The sequence below is a fragment of the Hordeum vulgare genome, chromosome 7H (genome assembly GCF_904849725.1).
Source record: "Hordeum vulgare subsp. vulgare chromosome 7H, MorexV3_pseudomolecules_assembly, whole genome shotgun sequence".
NCBI lineage: Eukaryota > Viridiplantae > Streptophyta > Magnoliopsida > Poales > Poaceae > Hordeum > Hordeum vulgare.
In genome coordinates this window covers 6,318,926-6,344,747 of record NC_058524.1, presented here as the reverse complement: position 1 = coordinate 6,344,747, position 25,822 = coordinate 6,318,926, and the positions used below count along the sequence as shown (strand labels likewise).

The 25,822-nt window shown below is 43.9% G+C and overlaps 1 protein-coding gene across 1 annotated transcript; it reads left to right on the top strand.

Moving 5' to 3' along the window:
• Positions 1-2,103: 2,103 nt before the first annotated feature.
• On the top strand, positions 2,104-2,725 carry LOC123411716 (late embryogenesis abundant protein 6-like). Its single transcript, XM_045104680.1, has one exon. The coding sequence runs from the start codon at positions 2,203-2,205 to the stop codon at positions 2,554-2,556; it is 354 nt and encodes a 117-aa protein (XP_044960615.1). The 5' UTR covers positions 2,104-2,202; the 3' UTR covers positions 2,557-2,725.
• Positions 2,726-25,822: the final 23,097 nt, after the last annotated feature.

The following is a 25,822-nucleotide window of genomic DNA, read 5'->3' as shown; positions in this document are numbered from 1 at the left end:
GACCAACACAGGCGGAGCCATCCATGGCTGGTCAGCCGCAATACTAGCGATGAGATAAACTCCAGCCGTGCTCTTCCTCGTCGAAGGAGTCGCCGAGTAGGCGGTTGCCAGGCACAACGCCATTGGAGAGGCCGCTTGCGAGCCCGAGTGCGTATGGGCTCCAAGTCCTCTCGCGGGCAGCGCGGCTGATTCGACGGCAGACGACGGCTGCACGACGCTGCAAAGGCGGAGGCCATGAGGCGCCAATGAGTGCCTGTGTGCGGCGAGGGCTGCGTTTCGGGTGTCGAGCGCAGCGACAGCAAGGCTGAAGAGAAGACGGGCGCTCTCCGTGGTGGCTCCAACTAAGGGACGGGGTGCGCGCCTCGCGACCAACAACGCTCGGTCCCGCGTCGTCTCTTGTGTGCGCCGCCGGTCCAGCGCTGAAGCTAGGGGGCCCTCATCGGTAGGAGTGGGTGACGACAGCGCCATCGACGGCGTGCGGCGCAGCGCCTTGCATGATCTGGTCTGGGTGCCACGTCGGGGGGCCAAAGGATGTGGCCTCCCGTGCCGCTGCTCCACGAGCAGCCGCGCCCAGGGCCACGGGCACCGGCACTCCATGCTGATGCAAGCCGAGGGTGTCGGCCCACTTCCGCTTCCGAGAAGTCGCGAGAGGACGCAGAAGCGTCTCGCTCCAGGCCCAGTGCCATAGCAGGTTGCTCGCCCCTGCCATGCGCGCCGCCGTCGCTGGATACGCTCTGGAGGGCGCTGCCTCGCTGCTGGGTGGGAAGCGCCGCGCCCTGGGCGTCTTCACACATCGGTTGTCGGGGCGCCGCAGCAAACGTTGTTGCGCGTGCTTCAGAGGAAGGCGAAGGAGTGAGGACCTCTATCGGTCCATGGCCTTGCACTTACCGATCCTATTTCTTCTTCTTTCCCGTGATTTCTTCGGCTAATAGAGCATGCTCACCCCATCCGCCGGAGGGAGTGGCTTGTCGCCGTTTCAGCTTTGCCAACAAATCTCGCCATGAAATCGCTCAGTTGGAGAGCGTGCTGATAACGTATTAGAGAGTAAAACGAGATTAATGAAAGTAAATGGACGATTAGTCCTGATTTTCATTGATTCTCAAGTATATATACATTTGAAAGAGATGCGAAGAAGAGGTGTCTGTTCGAAGGCATCCTTCCAGAACAGGTGCCTGTTGGCAATAGAAAGAAAGGAGACACGACTGTTCGGGGTTGGACACATCCCTTAAATAATTAGTCTACTAATTAATTTTAACAAGATGCGTACAACAATTCCTTATCGAATTGTGTTACGATGCATCTCCATCATCATATATCACGTTAATTTTTCAATATATGTGGTTAAAAAATTGTATTAACATTTAATACACCAAACTATCATATGCAGTGTTTGTTCGATGTCCTAAAGACTATTATTATTATATTTAAGATACTTTGTATTTTTAATGATTTTAACAATAATTTTAATAATAAAACTTAAAAAAAATGAGAAACGGGAAAGTAATTCCTCCGCAAAACAAATACTATTAAGAACGGAAACAAAAAACATACGTTACTTCTTCCCGTCGATAGCTGTCTAGTTGCATAACAAAAAACAAAAAAAAAGTCAAAAATGCTAGACATACGGATTTCTTTTACACGATGTTACGGACTGATATGTTTATTCCCTCACTAATCTTCTCCCTGATTCTCAGGATGGAGCCGGCCTCATCTAAGTATCAATCAAAACAATCTATCTCAGTTTTGTCTGTAAAACATCCGTACTTGTAGCAAAGCTTAAAAAAAGTCGCTGTCTAATTGGACCACAGCTTCTGCCTCTCCCGTGCATGCCGGAGTGTTGCCGTCACAATTGATTACGTCCACGCAGCATGCATGCATGTGCATTGATTCCTTCACGTACGTGTGACATTCCATCGTCTAGAAGCATCTCGTCCTCCGGCACCTCATCACTAGCCCAAGGGATGAGTCATGCATGCAGCCAGCGCCGGCCCTCGCGCATGCACGCCGCACACGTCGCCTCCCACGCGTCCCGCGCCCATTCGTCCACGCACTGCTGCCGCACCCCATATAAAACTCACACCCAGGGTGTCTACATCCAATTCCAATCACAAGCTCCAAACGAACACAGGAAGCCAATCGAGAGTCACATCGGCTATCAGCAAGTAGGAGAAGGAAGAACCAGCTGCTTGATCGAAGAAGAAGATGCAGGCGGCGAAGGAGAAGGTGAAGGACGGCGTGAGCGCGGTGAAGGCCAAGACCAAGATCACGCAGGCCAAGGCGTCGGAGAAGGCGGAGGCGGCCACGGCGAGGTCGCACGCGGAGCGGGAGCTGGCGCACGAGCGCGGCAAGGCCAAGGTGGCCGCGGCAAAGATGGAGCTGCACCAGGATAAGGCGCTCCATCGGGAGGAGGCCATGGAGCACCGCATCCACAAGCACGGTGGCGGCCATGGCCGCCACCACCACAAGCACGGCGTCGGCATCGTGGCCGCGCCCCCGCCGGCTACTGGGGCCGGGGGGTACTACCCTCCTCCTGCCGCCGGTGGCCAGTACTACTAATCAGCTAAGCAGCTCGATCGCTAGCTAGATGGATACATGCGCTGCGTGTGTGATGTGATTCCGATAGCTAATAAGTCTCTACTTTGTACTGTTTGTCTTTGACTTACACATGCGTGCTTTTTAATTTCGCACTTGGCTGGAGATGAGGTCTGTATGTATGTATGTTGTATTCCTATGTATGGATGCATGCGACCTTGTTGGTTGCTTTTCATTAATCAATCAATTAATACCTACCTATATTAATAAGAGACTCTCAAAAAATCAATCAATCAATACCTATACTAATTAAGGATTTTCAAGAAAATATCATGTTAATTAGATTTACTGAGCCGTTATCTGATGGGACCGAATTATTACGGTGTAGATCGACTCGTGAAATCCTATCAAAAAAACTTTTTTTTATCAATCCTACGGTTTATAATCCATCTAAACTTCTAAACCATTGGATAACCACATCTCTCTCCTTCCTCACAGTCGTCATCACCTCACGATTAACGACCGGACGAAGCTCATCGAGTGTACCACAAGGTAATAATCTAACATTTCATAACGAACACATCTAGCCTAAGATCCACGGGATCTATCAATGGTATGATAAGCCACCAGGCGTATGATGAGCCATGAGGCTTTAGATGTGTTTTCGGTTGCAAGATGAAAACGAAAGCAAAGAAACCCCCCTCCCCAAAAGCACCCTAGATGGGCAAAGACACCGAAGATGGCCTCGGGCCTCATCGGCAAAGAGCGCCGCCGCAAGACCGCGCTTGTTCCTCTCGATCCCCACACGCATCGGCAAGCCGAGGTGTGGGGAAGAAGAACCCACCTCCTCGAAGGAAAAGGTTGGATCTCATGAGATCCAAAAGGCAAAAAAAAGGCAAAGAACAAGGGGAACATGACAAGCAAAGAAAAGCCACCCCTCCGGACGCAAAGTACATGCATCGCGGCCACGCCGTTTGACGGCGGCGCGCTTCCGCTAAGGGAAACATGCCACCGGCGAAGGAGAGGCAACAGCGCAAAGGCCACAGTGACACGAAGCAAAGTTTTATAATCCCTCCAGTGGGCATAGGGCACCAACACCACACCATTTTGACAACGGTGCGCTCACCTTCGAGGCGCTCGCACTCGCCGGCAAAATGGGAAGAGGACGCGCCACTATGCATACCATGTCTCTCTCTTTCTCTCTATGAGAATGGAGTTAGAGAAAAAGAAAAAGAAACGGGAGAGCAAGCTGCAACAAGGCGCGCGCAGCGCAGGACCTTTCGGTCGCCGCTGCCGGCGGCCAGATCTGAGCCCTCCTCGGCGTGGCAACCGCACGAGGGAGGGCCGAGAGCTGCTGCTACCCTGGTGCGTCATCGCGGCGCGGTGGCCGGCGGCCCCCTCCCCGGCTCAGATCTGGCGCGAGGCGAAAGAAAGGACGGCGCGCGACGCGATGGCCGGCGGCCTCCTCCTTGGCTAAGATCTGGCTAGGAGATGCCCGAAAGGGAGCAAAGAGCATCTGCTCGAAGGGGAAAGGGCCGACCAAGGCGAGCGCCGAGTGAGGCGCGACGCGAAGCTCCCAGGAAACCTCCTCGGCGGGGCATGGATGCCGCCGCGCGAGGAAGAGCCGAGGGCTGCGCGAGAAGGCGAGGCCACGCGTGGCGCGGTGGCTGGTCGCTGCCGCTGGAGCCAGAAGGGCCGCACGGCGCGTGCGGGAGAACGCGAGAAAGAATGAGCGGCGCAGTGGGGAGTGGGAAATGATGTTAGGGTTTCACCCTCCCTGCCGGCTCGGCCCTTTTTGATCTGGCAATCAGCATGGGGGCCGTTGAATTCGCGTGGACGGCCCTGATTTCCCCTAGGCCCTAACCCTAGGCTGGCTCAGGCTGATAGGCCACGAAGTGGCGTGCCGCGCCAGGCCTCAGGCCGAGGGCAAGGGAAAAGTGGGCCTCATGCCGATCCGGCTCCTGACAGGCCGCGCCAAACCAGAGGCCGGCTCACGCAAAGAGGCTTTTGCAATTTTCCTTTAAAGGAATTTTGTTTTCTCCCTATACTTTTAGGCAGATTCAAAAGTTTTTGTAGGCATTTTTTCTTCCTACGAAAATATGTTTAGAAAATAGAAAAGAATATGTTCAAATTTTATGTAAAATAGAAAGAATAGTGACATTATTTTTCTGTAAAGAAAAATAGAAGTTTCTGAAAATATAACATTTTTCAGAAAAAGAAAAGTTCATGGCCTTTATAAAAGTATTAATAAAGTTCATGAATTTTATTAAGTGACAAAATATTCTTTTTTCTGTAAAGAGTTTGCAACATGAACAATGTTAATCTTTCTGAAAAGAAAAATAAATGGTTCTGAAAATAAAGGAAGGTTTTCAGAAAAAGAAAAGTTCATGGATTTTATAGAAGGGATTAGAAAGTTCATGAATTTTTAATTTTAACAGAATATTTTTCTGTAAAGGTGCATGAATTTTATATTCACCTTTTTCCGCTGTAAAGTAAAAGTTTAATCCTCCAATTAAATTGGAATCAATGGGAAAATTTAATTGGAATAACTGTTCTTAGCAATGCTTTTCCCGTGTGGGTGAAATAAGATTCAAACAGTTTCCGCTATGACAAAAAAAACTGTTTGTTTTAAAGTTAAAATATGGTATTGTTATTTTCTCACCAACGTTGATGATAACAATATTATAATTGTATGAGTCATCTTACGTTCAAAGCTTAAATATGTGATAAATTTTGTATCAAAGTGATCAATTTTCAGAGGAGAGATAAAGAAATGCATATTTCGCATAATTCTGCTGCAATATGGTTAATGATGATGATTATTTCTTAGCAAAGTTGTTCAATAGAAATACTATCATCACATTGTTTATGAGTTATATGCATTATTTCCATTTCTGCCCAACGGTGATATGGAATTATTGCAAAAGAATGATGTTTTATTTTAATTCTGCCACAACGGTGATTTAGAATATACAAAAAAAGGTTTAAAAAGGTTTAATGTGCATAATTTTAACCGGACCAACGTAGGGTTATTTTTTATGCTCATTATTGTTTGTTTATTTGCTAAGCTCTCCCGGACTAAAAGTTTTCTTTTCATGCTTTCACTCATGAAAGCGAATGTTTGGGTACTAGTGACCCGAAAGATGGAAAAGAAAGGTCATAACTTGAGGGAATAAATTCTCTCTAAAGAATGGCTTCACAACAAAAGAACTCTTGGATATTAATTCAAGAAAAGAAAAGAGATATATCATTGAGAGTCTTGGTTGACGAATGTCTTTCATGTACTCTCTAGGAAGAAGTCTTCCTTTTCAGTCAACATGATTGAGATACATGCATGCTTAATTTGACCAACGTCGGATCAAGCATGTGTGTCAAAGATAATTCAGATTTGTTTCTGAATTTGATGCAGTCAAAAGAGCCAATTATGGCATTTATGTCCCTTACAGGGAATTACCCGCATGGCGGGAAAAGTCTGGAAAAAATGGCTGCGTAACCGGGTAAAGTTGACATTGTATTATGTCAACAATCCGTGTATGGTGGGAGAAATTTTGGCAAAGGCCTTATCCTGTATGACAGGAGAAAGTTATGATGACTCATGTGCGGTTAATGTGTTCCACTATAGGAGAAAACTATGGAGTAGCTACTAAGCTTTTCTAGTATCGATCGTACACCTTATGTGTAACGGTCATTAAGCAATCACTAAATCCAGAAAGGATAAAAATAACAAACGAACCTAAAGACAAGAATGATATGCAAGTGTAACTTGCAAAAGTGACAATTATAAAGAACTGTGTTGAGTTTCTGAAATGAAATGAGGAAAAGTTACTCTCATACTAGTTAACTTATAACTTTATTTTACATGAAGTGATAAGATGAATGAGCTAGATAATCGAAGTTTCCTCATTTCACAAGAGCTATGAATGGGTTTCGAAATTGTGGCAGAAAAGTTCTTGCCACATTTCGAGGGGGAGAAAGAGATATGAAATACATTGTAGTGTATTTCATGACTCCTCTGTACTTTAGATGATGTGATGCACATTATGCATCTAAAATGATCCATTAATGAAGAATGTGATTGTAAAAGGGAGTACGACAGTCATTATAATATCGTCATTATGATACCCCTAAAGTAAAGAAACAGATGTATTTCCGGATCTTTTATAGTTCCGAAAGCAGACTAAGGAATACACCAATGGTGCTTAAAGTACCATAAAGAAGAAAGTTTAAAGATACGCCATTTCTTTAGTGAAGATAGAGTAATCTGGGGGAGCATGTTGTATGACCTATACAACACATGTTGTTAGCTCTACAAGGGATCTTGTGATACAGGTCCCTATAAAATCTATTGCCTTTTGGAAATGGGTGACTATAGAATTAATTTGCCTCTTGGCAATGACAGAGCAACGACAACCCCATATGAAAGAAGTGCGAGTATCTGAGATTTTGATGGTCTCTAGGAATGTGAAAATCAGATACTTGTGACTACTATAAAGTCTATGTTAGTCAAATTCCATCATTTGAATTTCACTAACATAGACTTTATGAAGGTTCTACAAGGCAAATGTGATTCCAAAGGAAATATGTAAAGGTGTAAAACATGACGTAAATCGAAAGATTTTGTGCAAATAAAATAAGAGGACAATTGCATTCATGCAAAGTTATAGAATGGAAATTCTTTTCCCAATTCATGTGCATGTGGATGACGTCCTACTTGCTAGTGGTGTTGCCAATTCTAGTGCAGGAGGAGAGAAGAAGTTCTTGTCCTCAGAGTTCAAAAGAATAAAAGGGAGTATTAGGATTGTCGCATGGACATGCTAAGAAAGATCTCTAAAGTATGCATACGAGAAACCTACGCCTGTTCTTATAGTCAAGGGTAATGGAACTGAAAACTATGGTGTTTCAAAAGTTAATAAGAAAAGATTGTAAATGAATATGGTACCATATGCTTCAGTTGTTGGAAACTCAAGATATTAGCCTGACACTATTCACGTATATATCCGGGTTGTTTGGCAATGTCCAGTCCATAGATAAATCAATGGAATGGAATCAAAGATATTGGCCTCATGCTGAAAGAAATAAGTGATCCCAAAAGATTGTGAGTACAAAGGTAGGACTTGTGAAATGTATAGCGAAATCCACAATTGTCGCTAACTTTCATACTCGGAGTTTTGTGTGGAAAATCTCCAAATGAGTGAAACGATTGTCATAAATGTGATGCAATGATATGTTATAGCTTGATATGAGGCTGAGGGACAGGCAAAATGGTTAAGGCTACCTGTACCCGGAGTGGATAATGGTTGACAACAACGATAACCATTTTAAGTTCTTTCGCTCCTGTCACAACGAGTCCAGTGTTGATGCGAAATACACTGACAAAGAGTTACGTGTTGTGAAGAAGAAAGTCCGGAATTATGGAAAAATGCTTGAAGCGTAAAAGCAACAAACAAGTGTTTGCAGATCTGCTTATCAAAGGCTTACGGCCCAGTGTGTTCGGAGAACACACAGTCGACATGGGTTTTATGGTATAGTCTAAAATTTCCGGACAATAAAGGGCCCAAGGTTAAAGAATTTGTTTCAAAACAGAGAGGTACGTTGTGGCTGTCTGATTCCATCGGCAATTGAGCTGTGACGATGAAACATGCCATATGTATTGATCTATTGCGAAACGAGTAAAGTTAAAAGCATATGATGAGATCACGAGGGAGAATGTTAGGTTGATCTCTCGTTCAATGGTCCCAATGGCCCATTGGAACCTTGACCCACGCCCTGATCGGGGGCGTCCAGCCCAAGCAAGGCCGGTGGGCCCCTGTCGCGTAGTGCTATAAAAAGGAGGTGCGGACCATGACACAAGATACGAGGTTCACCGCCGCCACTGGTTCCCCACTCTCAACCCTAATCCGATCTAGAGGGATGCACTGAAGCGATGGGAAGTCCACGGCCTCCGCAACCACATCTCTCTCTCCTTCCCCACAGTCGTCACCACCCCACGATGGACGACCGGACGGAGCTCATCAAGTACACCACAAGATAATAATCTAACATTTCATACCAAACACATCTAGCCAAAGATCCACGGGATCTATCACCGCCATCTCATATTTTGAAAAAAGACAATCAGCTCTCCAGGACGTAGCAAGTCGGTTCCTGTTGCCACACGAATGACGTGATTTAATGGGAGAAAGTGTTCCAGAAAGTAGAGAGGCATAGACTTGATCGTCCGTGTTGTTGCCACAATATGACCTTTTCGAGGCAAGACAAGGTCCGAGGCGAGACAAGGTTCTTTTAGATGATCACGCCCATACAAAAGCAAATAGAACTTGGCTACTTTTATAGCTGTCCGGGCACGGTAAGATGTGCAGGTATACATCACCTAGCTAATTGATTTCTCACCGGGTACAAGAGTACGACCATGAAAGCACATACACACAGAGCTTTAATGGGCCTTAATTTGGCCATAGATCAATCCAGGCGTGTCTTATTTTGTGTGTGTTATTGTAAGGTGAATTGGTCAGCTTGCCGAAGCTAGGCTTGTAGGTTCTTTCCGATGATCACGCGCGTACACAAGCGAATTAACTCAGAGTTATGTGTTAGTTAGTTTGGTTTAATTAACGATCAAGGTAGCCTTGTCATAATTAAGTAAGATATACTCCCTCCGTCTCAAAATAAATGTCTTAGTTTTAATATAATTTTATACTAAAGCTAGTATAAAATTGAGACAATTATTTTGAGACGAAGGGAGTACTACGTAAGAGTAGGACCAATGATTTCTTACCAGGTCGATCATTGATTTCTCACTAGGTACGACCATGCATGCACGATCTTGACAGCAGAGCATGCTCGCTGAATCTGTTGCCCGGGCACGGCAAGGACGAAGGGTAATCTGATCCCAGTTGCTCGCGTTATATCAATGATCCAGGTAACATGCTTGATGAAGCCACATTCCAAAAAGTAACAAATAGCGAGACACTACACTACTGGCTCTCAATTCTCATTGGTATATAATTCTTTGTATGTTTATATTGAAAATCAATAAAAATACGCAGAAGAGTCCCGTTGTTTCCCTCAATAAAAATTATCATCGGTATAAGGGCTCACTGCACGGCTGTCATATCAATGGTTCAGGTAACATGGTCGATGAAGCCACAGCCAAACAAATAGGTAGAGTGAGACACCCTTGGTTTTTCATAGGTATGTAAGCCTTAATTAATCCCTTCATAAGTCGAATTGGGGAGTTGAAATTACTCACTTCTGGTATCGCGTGAAACGAAAGAGGAAGATCCCTTGGCTACTGTAGCTAACTTTGAAGGTGATGATGGTCTTAATAATCATCGTCGTTTTAATGACTGAGCCGAGTTAATTGCAGAGGTATTCCAAAATTAATAGAAAATCATATATTAAATGGGCTGAATTGTTGGGCTCGGCCCATATAGACATCGAATTGGATCGGGCTGATTCTAATCGACGACCTTCTCATTTGGTCACAATTTTGCCACGTCAGCTCGTCACGTCAGATCCAACATGGTGTGAGCAGATTGCTGGCGACCAAAAAATTGGTCGTAAAACCAATGACCTTTCATTTTGGTCATTATAGTTCATTAGAGACTCTCAGCTTTTGACTAACCCATTTTGATCGTAAAAAGGTTTAAAACGGAAATTAACAACCAATCAGTGACCAATAATGGAGATCACAAATTGACATATTTCTTGTAGTGCATGTTAGGGGTGGAGTAGCAACTCACACCAAAATGGTTGCACACACCCTTCCCAAAAAGGTTGTGTGTCGAGGATGGTTGCAACTATGACAAAAAAGATACATGGGCCCATAAATGCATGTCGTGGAGTGGGGTTGCAACTCAGACAAAAAGGGTCGGACCCCCAGGTTGCATGTTGATACGTCTTCAACGTATCTATAATTTTTCATTGTTTCATGCTGTTATGTTATCATTTTTGGATATTTTATAATCATTTTATAGCAATTTTATATTTTTTTTGGGACTACCATATTGACATAGTGCCTAGTGATAGTTGTTGTTTTTTACTTCACCAAAAATTCATATGAGATGATGTCCAATTGCCATGAAACTTTACGAAGAATTTTTTTTAGACCAGAAGGAAACTTGGGGGGCTAAGATTAAGCAGCAGCCAAGGCCGGGGGGGGGCACTAGACACCAAGGCGCGCCAAACGCCCCTGTCGCGACCTAGTGTCTAGTGGGGCCCTCTGGAAGCTTCTTCACCGCCTCTGAGCTGTATAAATACCCCCATATTCCAGAAATCCTAGAGGAGTCGACCAAAAATCGTTTCAGCCGCCGCAAGTTACAGAGCTACGAAAACCAATATATAGCCTTTTCCAAAGAAGAACACAATCATGGAAGGGTTCACGGAGAAAGAGGTCACTATTCATATTCATGACGTTATTGTGTAACGGTTCCTCCATTGCTATTAGTAGCTAGCGTCGAGGCAAAGAGGTGGCCAACACGGAGACACTATAAGAAAACAGAGCTTTGGTTTAACAAAAAAAAGAAAATAAAACACTCAAACCCCTCCGAAACCTAAACCCCTCCAAAAAATGTATGGAGCTTTTTAGTGCCGGTTGGTGTTATCAACCTGGACTAAAGGTCCTCCTGTCCGAATGTTGCCCAGCGACCACGTGGACTCCCTTTAATCCCGATTTGCAACACGACCAGGACTAAAAGATGGGAACTTTAGTTCCGAAAGCTTAGTCCCGGTTACACAACCAAGACTAAAGGCTCTCTAAAATCGAAACTAATGTCCCAGTTCCTACTAGTGCGATTTTAGTATGGTCCACAGTTATACGATGGAGCTGGCTGATGGGGCAACTATTAGCCGACACAGGTGTAGTCATCTACTCCCTCTACCTAAATAATTATATATAGTCGGGAATTGTTTAGTTACAAAGCGAGTATGTGCTTTGCATATGATCGTCGTGGGCTCAGTGAGGGCACTCGATGTCTATATGGACACCCCTCTATTGGCCATGGATATTCCGAAGGATGCATTCATAAGCCTAATTAAAGACCAAATCAATTTCACGGCAGCATTATTATTATATATTCCAAATGATACATAATATGTTTTTTTTCAGGCAGAATAAAACATATCATGAAATTCTATATGGTGATAGCAAGGCCAGACTGAGATCGATGAGCTTCTGCAATTCATCGTTTTCCGTGGCCAGTGCCTCCAACCCAGGCATATCAAGAAGCTCGTACGTGCAGTAGCCAGAGTCCATGTTCACACTAGTAGAAAAAGGGGCTTTCATCCCAGCTCAATTTACACATTAGTCCCGGTTTTATTACGAATCGGGACTAATGTTAGCATTAGTTTCGGTTCCAACGGCAAGGGTGTCGGTCGGTCATTAGTCCCGGTTCAAAAGGGACCTTTAGTCTCGGTTCGTGTCTCGAACCGGGACTAAAGGGTTTGGAGGCTTTAGTCCTGGTTCATTCTTGAACCGGGACTAAAGGGTAGACCTTTAGTCCCGGTTCGAGACACGAACCGGGACTAAAGGGGTTTTGTATTTTTATTTTTTCCTGTTTTTAAATTTTATTTCTGTTTGTAGTTAGTGTTTTAAATTGCTTATATCTTTTAGGATATTTAAATTTTTTTGAGTGATTCTTTTTGCATTAGATTCAAAATTTTGTCTAGTTTCTTTTTGTGCAATTAGTTTTTAAATTTGAATGGTTTAAATTTGAATTTGTTCAAATTTGCTTCAAACCCAAATTGTGAATAACTTGAGTTTACAAATAGTTTTTAATTTAATTCTTTTTTCTCCTAGTCATCTGTTAGATTGTTATCACAGTAAGATTTATTTGGTTATTTTTAGAATAATTTAAATTTGGATTTTAATTAAAAAAGTATTGTTTTGCTTATATAGTTGTTTTAGTCATTTAATTGTTTTTTAATTATTTTTAGTTAGTACTTTCTGTAGATTTTAACATGTTATAGTATGGTGCATATTGAATGCATAAAAAGTCTGGAATTAAAATCATTTTAATAAAATGCCTTTGTAGCAGATGGGTTTTCGTCTGAAACCTTGATACTTCGAAGGATGATCCAGTTTGTACACGAAGTGCATTCAGTTTTTATCGTAACTCTCTCAACTTTTTATCACATGCCATGTGGGTGAAACTATGATACCATGCCAACTTTCAACCTTTTTAGAGTTAATTTGTAGTGCTTTTCAATTTCAGGGTCAATTAGCTCAAAAAAGTAAGTAAATGCATGAAAAATACCAAATGAAGTCAGAAAATATTGAAAACTTATGATGTGGCTTTAAATGGTGTATTTTAAACACCCAAAAAGTATGGAGTTCAAATAAGTTCAAAGAAATGAAATCCCTTTGCAATAGATGAGTTTTCGTTCGAAACCCTGATACTTCGAAAGAGATTGTTCATTTTGTACAAGAAGTGCATCTAGTTTTTGACGTAACCCTCTCAACTTTTTAGCACATGCTATGTGGGAGAAATGATGATACGATGCCAAGTTTCAACCTTTTCAGAGTTCATTTGTCGGGCTTTTCAATTTCAAGGTCATTTAGGTCAAAAAACATTAAATGCATGAAAAATAGCAAATGAAGTTATAAAGGATCGAAATTAAGGATGTGGTGTTGAATGGTTTATATTGAATGCACAAAATGCATAAAATGTTTGAAGTTGAAATAAATAAAAAAATAAAATATCTTTCTAGCAGATGGGTTTTCGTTCGAAACCGTGATACTTCGAAGGAGATGGTCCAGCTTGTACACGAAGTGCATCCAGTTTTTGTCGTAACCCTCTCAACTTTTTAGCACAAGCTATGTGGATGAAATGATGATACCATGCCAAGTTTCAACATTTTCAGAGTTCATTATAGTTCTTTTCAATTTCAGGGTCATTTAGCTCAACATAGCAAATAAAGTTAGAAAGGGTTAACTCTGGCTTGGTTAACCTTAGTTGTGATTCTGGCGGGGACGGTGCTAGCAAATGTAGTCGACGGGTATGATTGGACTCTTGGTTAAAGGGGGATTCTGAAATTTTCAAACTCTACCCTCCCTGGACCGTCTTTTTTAGTTTTGTAGAAAATAAACAAAAATGCTAAAATCTTCAAAAAATAAAATCCTTTGAGATGTAGTTAGGTTTTAGTGCCTAGTTGGTATACAAATTTTGAGATATGAATTTTGACCGTTTTTTCAAAAAAGAGAAAAATGTAAAACGGCCATAACTTTTGCATACAACGTCAAAAAAAAGTTTCATATATAAAAAAACTAGGGAAAATTGGGAATCGATTTCACAGTTTTCTCAGATGCTCAAAATTCCAAATGTAAAAAAAGTTATGGCAAAAAGAAGTTTTTTCCACAAAAATAAGAAAAAATAATTTTATTTAAAATCTTTAGGTTGTTTTCATTGAAATTCACTATTATTATTATTACTTATTTTGTTTATTTTAATAATTGTTTGAATTCAAAAAATTAAATCATGTGACATGACATCAAACCCTAGGTAGTTTAGGATTGATAGCTTACTATTGTCAGGAGAACAACAAGTATAGACTTGGCAACTAGGGGCGATAGAACCAGGAAGTTAAGTGTGCTCGGGCTGTCCCAGTGAAAGGATGGGTGACCGGCCGAGAAGTTAGACGATTTTAGTGAGGATGGGTGATTAGAGATTAAATTGTCAAATAAATCAAAGATTTAAAAATTGAAATAAAACATAAAAACAAATCAAAGAATATTCAAAAATAAAATTTGAAAAATAAATAAAAGGTACCTTTTTGGGTCAAACAAACAAAATAAACAGACGAATCCTTTAGTCCCGGTCCGTGTTAAGACCCGTGACTAAAGGGCCTGCCCCTGAGGACGCTCCGAGGCGCCCACATGGAACACCTTTGGTCCCGGCTTGAAACATGGCCGGGACTAATGGTTAGGCCTTTAGTCCCGCCTCTTTGGTCCCGGTTGGTGAACCGGGACTAAAGCCCCTTACGGGCCGGGATTATAGGCCGTGTCCCCACTAGTGTCACGTCATCCACACAGGTAGGCAGATCCCACGATTGCGGGCCGTGATAGTATTCGCTGATGTTATCACCTTGGTAATTCCTCATGAAGGCGCTGCATAAGTTCAACATGCTTGCGGTGGCGTCGTATCTCAGCTCACAGATTTTGAGACGGCGCGCTGTAGTCGATGTGCTATTCTTGGTGTTGTGCAGCATTTTCTTGATGTTTTCACCGGCGGTGACGACACGGCCCTTGAGGATATCGACGGGTATGAGCACCAGGTCACGGTGGTTCTTGGAGTTGGCGCTTCAGTTGTCGGATTGGAGTGTCGAGATGCAGAATTCTTGGCTCACATAGTTGAATCCTTTTTTTGTATCAGCGGGAGTAGTTCGAGGCATCCTTGCACTATTTCACCACGAAGACGGTCGGTTCGGGCTTGCCACCAATATCACCGCTGTTCTGAGCAGCGATGGCCGGGGAAATGAGCATGATGACAATGGTAGAGAAGATGATGGTGGTCATATGTGATGTCGCCATTGCTGCAAGGCCTGCGAGAAGCCTTGAATTGGTCGAGAGTGGTCGGGATAAATGAATAGAAACTGACGTGTAAGGCAAAAATGGATGGATGGTTGGATGGATTGAGGTGATATCCATGTGTATTTATAGAATTCAGGTCATGGGGGTCATTCATGCGAGTATCCAGTTCGGCACTGGATATCCAAACGATTAGTGTACACTTAGTGCAAAGATATGTTGATATTTTGATGCTAACTTTGGATCTCATGATATTAATGCATAATTGTATGCCAATTATATGCTTGCACGGATATTAGTGTACACTTAGTGCAAGGATATCCAAATGATCACTTTTCGTTGTACGCGTAGTGCAAGAATATCGAAATGATCACTGTTCGTTGTATGCTTGCACGGATGGATAGGCGGTTCATAAATGCAGAGACCATGGACATAGAAATGATCAATGCTAAACTATGGATAAATATGTTGCTCCTCATTGTGGATCTCATCCTATTAATGCCTTTTCAATTGACAAATATGATGATGCTGATTTTGGATGTCGACGTATTAATACCTGATACTTGATATATAGATATTACTTACTACGTCACAGGAAAAACATCACCTTTCCATCGTTGATAAAAACAATTTCACATATACATGGCTGTGCCCAAGTTTGGCTCCAGAAACGTACTGTATAAATTTCACAGGAATTACTTACCAATGAATTGTAAGAATTCCGTATGAATTCCGCCTAGAAATCAATCAGGGGACCAAACTGGAGTTTTTGCTGAACCAGAATTCCCATGTACACCATCAACTATGAGATGCCAAAGCAGAAAGATACAAACTTGCGAAAATAATCAACCAATGGTTAGGACTTCCAATAGCAGGTGATTCCCCAAATGACAGTCAAATGGGGGCAACACTGGCAGAATTCAATTGTGTTCTTTCTTATGCATCCACGTCATCAGAAATTCTTTTAACAGTTTGATTCATGACGGATAGCTCAGATCTACAGCTAAGAGTTGATCCCTGTGCTCCACACACCTCGCGTTAACTCCTCGGGTCCTCCTCTCAAGACCCATGGAAGCAGAAGGGGAAGCAAACCGTCCTCTAGTCGTAAGAGCGTCTCTAGCAGATCCTTTCAAACCTGGATGGCCAGTTATTACCTAGCGGATTTACAGTATGCGCGAAAAAACTTACGCGACCAGATACCGAATAAATGGCCCAACCCGTAAAAGTCGGAGCTCCCCCATTTTAGGGTTCGCATCCATCAGATCATGTATCCTCACTTTGCCGCAAATCCTATTCTCCAGCAAGAAATCTACTTACATCCAACCGCAGTTCGCCTCGAGCGTAGCAACCCGAACCTCGCCACCCCACAGGGGCGGATGAGGAGGGCCGAGGGGGGCATAGCTGCTTGCCGCCCCGCGAGCACAACCATGACGACGAGGCGGGAAACTCCTCCCTCCGCCCGCCTGTGGAGGAGTGGCGTAAGGTGTAGGATCGGAAGCGCGGCGCCGGCTGGCGTGCGTGGAGCAACTTCGACTAGATCTTCTCGCCCGTGCTCAAGCGACTTGGGGCGGCGGAGCTCACGTGGTTCGAGGCGAAGAGGCAGCCATCCCCGGAGACTAAGAGCAAGTACAATAGAGCTGAGTCAGCTGGCTGTAAGGAATAAAATAGTATATTTTTGCTTAGTTGGAGGAGAGAGAAGAGGAGAGAGAAGGTAAGCGGACTCTTAGCTAAGAGCCAGCTCTAGCACGTGCTCCTAGGCACTTTGTGAGAATGAAAGGTGGGTCATATAATAAATAAGTAGTACACTCTTCTAACTAACTATTGTACATGTTAGCTATAAGATGAGCTATAGGTGACATGGCATGAGCTTACAGCCGGCAACCGGCTCTACTATTGTACTTGCTCTAAGCTGTCGTGGGACGGGTGAAGGCGTAGAAGGAGGAGTACCACGTGGCATTCAACCTCTCCAACTCCTCGATGGAGTACCACCTCCATGTCAAGAAGCCTGGTGGATGATGATGAGTACATTTAGCTTTTTACATAGTATGAATTCGGTTTTTTCAAGAACTTGATGATGTAATATGTGACACAGAATGTTAGTTTAACTTATGCCGTATGTGTTTATCAGATCTGTTCTTTCTCATCGTCGTCGATACTAGAAGTTTCGTTTGAGGGATACTGTAAGGAAATTTTGCAGGGATACCGGATCTAGAGGTGCTCTGCCATGGGGAATCCCACATAAGATGGACGCTTTGTCTCCGATTCCCCGTATCTCTCTCCCCAAGCGGCGGACAGAACATAGCTCAGCCTCTAGGGATTTCCTCCACTGTCAGGGGTAGAACCGGCGGCTGCTTTGGCGATGGCGAGCAGGTTAATGGCTCCGCATATCCTTCAACCCAATCCTCTTTGCATCGCCCAGGCTAAATTTTCTCTAAGGTATGGGTAGCGCCGGGGGTGGGGGTTGGGGGGGGGGGGGCTGGTGCGCACAACATGGCCCTGCATTGTGGCTGCAGGTTGGGAGTTGTTGGGTTAAGTCCCTTTACATGGAGGTGTGTTGGCAGCCCAACATTAGCCCATAAAATCCAACGCATGTCAACCGTTGTTCCTCGCTGCATCCGACGGTTGAGAGTACTTCCAAGGGAAGGTAAGCAAGAAGAAAACCCTAGCCACTACACCCTTTCCTGTAGTGCCTGCATTTCAGGAGAGTGAGAAAGAGCACACAAGAGAAAACAAAATCTGTGAGAGAGAGGAAGAAGAAGAAGTGGAGGTTTCGTCCAGATTTGGTGCATCTTAATAGACAGTGTTCAACCTGGTGATTGGAGGCTCAAACATGCTACGATCAACCCCAAACTTTATGAGCTCGTTCCTTACTTTGAGTAATTTGATCTGGTTAGCTGGTTTGAGGATTGGGTGAGTGGAGCAATAGATTTGAGAGTGGTTTTGTCAGCTCTAACTGTTGCAGTTTTAGAACAGAGTAGTTTTGGGAGAGGAACAGTTTTGGTAGGCATACAATGTCCAATTGAGCTGAAATTTCGAGGAGATCTCGGGAACTTGTGTGTCTAGTTGTCTGTCAAATTTGGTGCTGTTTGGTTTAGAGGTTTAAGAGAAAGTTGCAAAATACGGAAGGGGGCAAACGCGGTGTGTACTCTGCTTTGCTGAAATCTTGTTTCTTGTGGTTGTTGTTGTTGTTGTTGTCAGTTGGTAATATATTGAGTGTGTTGTAAATCTGTCTAGAGGTTCTAGAGAAGACTTTGTACTCATCATTCTCATAGTGAAATTGTGTGGACTCGTGATACGTCCAAAATGCATCACTATTTTGTATCATAAGTTGTCTCTATTCATTGATATATTTCACAATATGATGTTGTTCTTATAGTGGTTTGGCTTATTTTACACAGTTTATAACTTTCTGGTGCCGAAACAGGAAACGCAGGATTCAGCGGAGAAAAGAACATGAAGAGTTGTCATATCAAAACATCTCCAACAGAGCCGAAATCTACGGGGAAGAAGTTTCCGAACAAATCATGAAGACATGCCGAAGAAGGGCCGAAGGGGGGGGGCACCAGGCACCCAGGCGCCCTGGTGGCGCGGGACCCCCCTAGGCCACGCCAGGTGACCGCCTGGGCGGTGGGTCCCACCTCAGGTGCCCCCCTTTGGCCTATATGACCTTCGTGACCTCAAAATCCCAGGGAGAGAAGGGTTTCCGGAGTTCCGTCGCCGCTCCGCGGCGGAAACCTACAGAGAAGAAAAGACCTTTTCGACGGGAAGATTCCTCTGGGGAGAACTCCTCCCGGAGGGGGAGATTGTTCTCATTGTCATCACCATCGTCACGGGCATCATCGAGATCATCATCACCATCATCATCATCACCAGCACCATCTCCATCTTCAACCGATCTCACTTTACCATTGCAATCGGAGTTGTACCTTGCACTATTCATCCCTTTTACTCTACCGGTGTTGATTACTCTTTTGTGGTGAATGCTATTGAGTTTTGTTGGAGAATTATTGTTATGACCAGATTTTTCATCACATTTTCATCCCCTCTGATCATGATCTCTTTTATGTATTGTGAGTATTTCCTTTAGTTCTTGAGGACATGGGAGAAGTCTAGTTGATAGTAGTCATATGATGTTGAAGTAATATGTGTTGATTAATTTTTAAGTTGTGGTGTTATTCTTCTAGTGGTGTTATGTGAACGTCGACTACATAGCACTTCACCTTTTTAAGGACCTAAGGGAATGCATCGTGTATAAAGAATGCTTATGGTGGGTTGCCGGAGTGCAGAAACCTGAATCCCAGTTTGCATACTTTTGGACGAGGGAGTGTTGGATCCTAAAGTTTATTGCTATGGTTGGGCTTTGCCTTAATTTCTCTCTTGTATTGGCGAATGCTTGCAAGGGGTTTAACCATAAGAGTGTACTTGTCTTAGCCTAGACGGTGCCCTAGGAAAGATCCACCCACATAACACTTATCAATACAAAACATAGTACTAGACGAAATATGGCGAAAGCACTTGACTATCTCTCCCATGTGTCCTCAGGAACGCCTTAGTCTTTATAAGTTTAGTCCCCCGACTTATCCTTTGTGTTCGAAAGGATTGGGCCACATTCTGCACCTCGGCACCATTTACTTTCCCTGCATTTATTTCCTTGTTGCTTATACCAGAAAACCCATAAAAAGTTACCTTTCAGTTCTTGCAGTTATTCCTTGCTCAAGATCGCTTGTCAGTACCTTCTGCTCCTCGTTGGGTTTGACACTCTTACTTATCGAAAAGGCTACGATAGATCCCCTACACTTGTGGGCCATCAACCGGTCGGTCCATAGCCATGGCTTTTTAGTACTCAACTTGAGGAGGTTTTTTCACATTAAATACTATGTCACATGTGCATATTTTTTGTGTTATTCCGCTGCTTACTTGTTTATTGAAGCTGTCCTCAAAGTTCATCACAAGTGAAAGGGGATGTGTAGTGTGCATATTTACCGTGTAGGTGAATTTGTACAATTCATTGTTGCTGTCCAGCCCCAACAAAGTGGCATCAGAGCCTTGGTTTGCTTGTGCAAATTACCAAATTTCTTGTGGTGAAAGATGGAAGTGAATACGAGCAGGATGATATCTTTGAATGGTACAAATTACCAAGCATGGAAGGGTAAGATGGAGGACTTGTTATATGTGAAAGAATACTATGATCCAGTGTTCTCCACTGAGATGCCGAGGGAATTGAGGAAGGTCAGTGGAAGGTACTTCATCCTCAAGCTTGTGGGTTTATTCGACAATGCATCAATGAGAATGTTTTGAACCATATCATTGATGAGACACATGCATGCACCTTATGGCAGAAATTGTAAGAGTTGTTTGATGTTTTGAACCATATCATTGATGACACACATGCACGCACCTTATGGCAGAAATTGGAAGAGTTGTTTGCCCAAAAAGAAGGTACAAACAAGATGTTCTTGATCAAACAGTTGATATGTTTGAGGTACAAAGATGGCACTCTAATTGTAGATCATGTGAATACATTCCAAGGCATTATAAATCAACTTTCTTCAATGGGAATAACATCTGAAGATGAAGTAAGATCCTTACTGCTAGTAGGCTCATTACCGGACAGCTGGGAGACCTTTAAGGTCATGGTTCGTAATTCAGCACCTAATGGAGTTGTCATTTGGAATCTTGTAAAAACCAGGGTACTAAATGAAGAATCCAGAAAGGTGGCTGAAGCTAGTTCTTTCTCACATTCAGAGGTGCTAGTCACCCAGTCCAAGGGGAGAAGCAAGAGCAAAGGTCCAGGTAAAGGGGCAGAAAGAGGTACGGGAAAATCAAGAGGCAAGTATGCTAATTATGAGTGCCATCACTGCCACCGGAAAGGCCATATTAAGTGGCAATGTGACAAGTGGGAGAAAGACAAAAAAAGAAGAAACAAGCTGACAGTGATGGTGACAGACAGGGCGACCGAGGTACTGCAGTAGAAGAGGACATCATGCTTGTTATGCATGAAGAAAATGAGGGCAGGTTTGCTTCCACACTATTAAGGAGAGGATCACTGTTGTTTTTGATGAAATTGTCAACCTTGTGGATGGTGATGAGATGATTTGGATACGGGAGAGTCGTGCTACCATTCATGCTACATCTGAGAGAGAGCACTTCACAAACTATATATCCGATGATTTTGGTGTTGTGAAGATGGGGAACGGTGATAGGGCAGCCATCATTGAAAAAGGAGTTGTGCATTTGGAGACCGCAAGTGGTAGAAGGTTAGTCCTCAAGTCTGTGAGGCATGTTGAGACACTTCGTCTCAATATTATCTCACTTGGTTTTCTTGATGGAGATGATTACTTGATTAGGTTTGGAAAAGGGTACTACAACCTCACCAAAGGCAACATGGTTGTTGCAAGAGGTAAAATGGTCTGAGTTTTGTATCATGTTCACACTAAGCTCTTTACTGCTTCTGTCAATGCACTACAGGAGGATGACCATTGTGTTATATGGCACAAGAGACTTGGGAACATGAGTGAGAAGGGGATGACAATGCTAGAGAAGAAATTCTTTTTGAAGGGTGTGAAAGGAGTTCACATCAAGAAATGTTCACATTGTCTAGCAGGGAAGCAACACAAAGTTGCCTTCAAGACTCTACCCTCTCACAAGAAACTTGAGAAGCTCGACTTGATACATTCTGATGTTTGTAAAATGTCGGTAAGATCTCTTGGTGGTGCAAAGTACTTTGTAACTTTTATTGATGACTTTTCCAGGATACCCCATGTGGAAGGTGGAGATGTATATACTTCTCGCCCCTCGTTGGATACCCCAAGTGAAAGGTGGATACGTAGTGAGCAGAAGATTTCCCTCACACAAAGTCTGTAAGGTTTATCGAACCAGTAGGACTCCTAGGATCGACAAGTAGGTGTCTCCCACTCTGGCACTAGAAGAAGACTTGGACCTGCACACACAACAAATAACTTTGCTCCCAACGAGTACAGAGAGATTGTCAATCTCTCCGGCCTTGTAGTTTGCAAAGGATCAAAACACAAGCGGGAAGGTAATAGTGATTGCAACGGAAAAGTAAAGAAAGCGGTAAACGATGGAGGTGTAAACAATGATGGTGATATGGACCGGAGTCACATGACGTTCACTAGTGATGTCTCTCTCCCAAAATATGATAAACAACTATGCTAGGGTAAACAAATCACATTTGGGCAATTGACAGAATTATGATCGCACGCAATGCTAATTATGCTCCTTGATAGTTAGAGCTTCAATAGTAATGGGCAGTACGCCAAGACAAGTAGACCGTTTACTCATCAGCATCTACTTACTAATCATCCATCTTGAGATATTTATCCAGAACATCTCTCCGGTATTAAGTCACGAGCCCTACCCAAAGTGTAAACTCAAAGCAACGGACAACTGCATCAACGAACTATGTGTAAGGTAAACAATCCTTGCAACCGTGGTCACAAGCACGGTTGTTTTCTCCTTGGGGGCAACAAGCACATCCCCTAGTCTCATGTTTCTGTCACTCAAGCTAGACATCGAGGGGCCCGAACCCACAATCATGCATAACACTCCCTCTTGGAGTTACGATCTACTACTTGGCAAAAGCAATAAAAAGCAACGAAGAACATGCATGAATCACTAAGGAACATAATATAAAAGGATAATGAAATATATAACTCATAACAATCTGAACATAATCTCATAATTCATCGGATCCCAACAAACCGAGCATAGCAATAGCAAGAGAATTACATAGATGCCTTGATCATGTAGGGCAGATCACAATGACTAACCATTGAAGCACAAGATTGGAGAGAAGACATCACATAGCTACTGGTCATGGACTCATGGTCCAAGGGGAACTACTCACGACACATCCGGGAAGCGTCCATGGTGGTGGAGAAGCTCCCGGAGGTCAATCCCCCCTCCGGCAGGGTGCCGGGAAGAGGTCTCCTGACGCTCCCGATCTCGAAAGCGCTACGGCTGTGGAATGATGGAGAAATTCATGATTCACGAAAGTTTGTGAGGGTTTCCTCTCGGGACTCTAAATATATGCCAAAGGAGGGCACCGGAGGAGGTGGGACCCACCCAGGCGACCTCCTGGCGCGACCTAGGGCCTGGCGGCGCCAGCAGGCCGCCTGGGGGGCCCCTGCCCCCCTCTGCCCCCTTCGGTGATCCGGAAGCTTCTGTTTCGCTGATTTTTTATATATTTTTTCTGGATTTTTTCGGGCTTCGGAAAATTGGGTAAAAGCCTGTGTAAAATAGACATCAGCAGACAGAAACTGGCACTGGGTGCACTGAGTTAGTAGGTTAGTCCAAATATGTGTAAAATGATATAAAAGTGTAGCAAAACATATAACAATGTCACCCAAAAGATCATGGAACAAGCAGAAATTATGGATACGTTTGGGACGTATCCGTCATCAAATAACGTGTATGTCAGATGTTCGCAACGTCCAGAGACGACGCCCGAGGTTCAGCACACCGAGCGGTGCATTAAGGACATAAGCCTTCAGCGCAGCAATGAGGACGATCCTCAGTTTAAGGACCCAGTCCGCATAATTGCTACTATACGAGACATGATATGGCCATGATCTTGTGCTTCTTGATCTCCATCACCAAAGCACTGACATGATCTTCATCGTCACCAACGCCACACCATGATCTCCATCATCATGATCCCCATCATTGTGCCGCCATCGAGGTTGTCATGCTATCTATGCTATTACTACTAAAGCTACTACCTAGCAATATAGTAAACGCATCTGCAAGCATAAACGTTAGTTTAAAGACAACCCCGTGGCTCCTGCCGGTTGCCGTAGCATCGACGTGCAAGTCGATATTTAACTATTGCAATATGCTCATCTCATGCATCCAATATATCATATCATGTCTTTGGCCATATCACATCACATGCATACCCTGCAAAAACAAGTTAGACGTCCTCTAATTTGTTGTTGCATGTTTTACGTGGCTGCTATGGGTATCTAGTATGATCGCATCTTACTTACGCGAAGCCACAACGGTGATATGCAAATTGTTATTTGACCTTCTCCAAGGACCGCCTCGGTCAAATCCGATTCAACTAAAGTTGAAGAAACAGACACTAGCCAGTCATCTTTATGCAACAAGTTGCATGTTAGTCGATGAAACCAGTCTCTCATAAGCATACGAGTAAAGTTGGTACGGGCCACTTATATCCAAGAATGCCGCCGAATCAAGAAAAGACTAAGGAGGGCAGCGAATTAAACATCAACGCCCACAAACGCTTTTGTGTTCTACTCGAGATATCATCTACGCATGAACCCAGCTCATGATGCCACAATTGGGGAACGTAGCATGCGAAACAAAAAAATTCCTATGCACACGCAATACCTATCCATGGTGATGATCATCTACGAGAGGGGAGAGTGAATATACATACCCTTTTAGATCACTAAGAGGAAGCGTATATAACGCGGTTGATGTAGTGGAACATCTTCGCGATTCAAATCGCAGCCCGTCCCGTGATCCCATCATGATTTGTCCCGCGATCCCATCACAATCCATCCCGATCTAGTGCCGAACGGACGACACCTCCGTGTTGAGCACACGTACAGCTCGATGACGACCCCCGCCTTCTTCATCCAGCAAGAGAGACAGGGAAGTTGATGAGTTCTCCGGCAGCGTGACGACGCGCCGGTGATGGTGGTGATCTATTCCTGGAGGGCTTCTCCTAAGCATCGTAGAAATTCGATCTAGAGGAAGAACTACAAACTAGAGGAGAGGGTAGCATGTGGCTGAAATTGTGTGTCTCAAAAACCCTCAATACCTCTAGTATATATAGGAGGGAGAGAGGGGAGGAGGCAGCCTCAAACCCTCATGGTTTGGCCGAAATTGGAGGTGGAGGAGTCCTCCTCCAATCCTACTAGGAGTAGGATTCCTCCTTTCCACTTGGAAACCCTTTCACCTTTTTCACCTTTGGGTTTTTGCCTCCCTCACGGGCCTTAGTGGGAGCTTATGCCAACCCACAGCCCATAAGGCCCCTCGGGGTGTGACACCCCTCCCGATGGTCCCCGATACCCTCCCAGCACTCCCGGTACATCACCGATGAGCCCGAAACTTTTCCGGTGACTAAAACAGGACTTCCTATATATCAATCTTTACCTCCGGACCATTCTGGAGCTCCTAGTGATGTCCGGAATCTCATCCGGGAGTCCGAACAACTTTCGGTTACCAACACCTATAACTCAACTATACCGAAACGTCACCGAACCTTAAGTGTGCAGACCCTGTTGGTTCGAGAACTATGCAGACATGACCTGAGACATTCTACGGTGAGTAACCAATAGCAGGACCTGGATATCATATTGGCTCCTACATATACTATGAAGATCTCTATCGGTTGAACCTCTATGTCAACGATTCAGTTAATCACGTATGTTGTTCCCTTTGTCTTTCGATATATTACTTGCCCGAGATTCGATCATCGGTATCTCCATACCTAATTCAATCTCGTTACCGGCAAGTCTCTTTACTCGTTCCGTAATACAAGATCACGTAACTAACTCCTTAGTCACGTAGTGGCGACATTTTGCAAAATAATATTGATAGCTGCTTCACAAACTGTTTTTCCAACCAATCAGAACACATAATCTCTATTCCCACGGATCACTCCACTATAACCGATCTGAACCGTCCATACCATAGAGATCCAACCTCTCTCACTCACCTTTCCTAACACACGTTGGCCAACAGAAACCCTACCTCCATCCCTCCTGCAGTCCCGCGACC

Coding starts and splice junctions, on each gene's coding strand:
- LOC123411716 (XM_045104680.1), top strand. CDS start 2,203: ATGCAGGCGGCGAAGGAGAAGGTGAAGGACGGCGTGAGCGCGGTGAAG.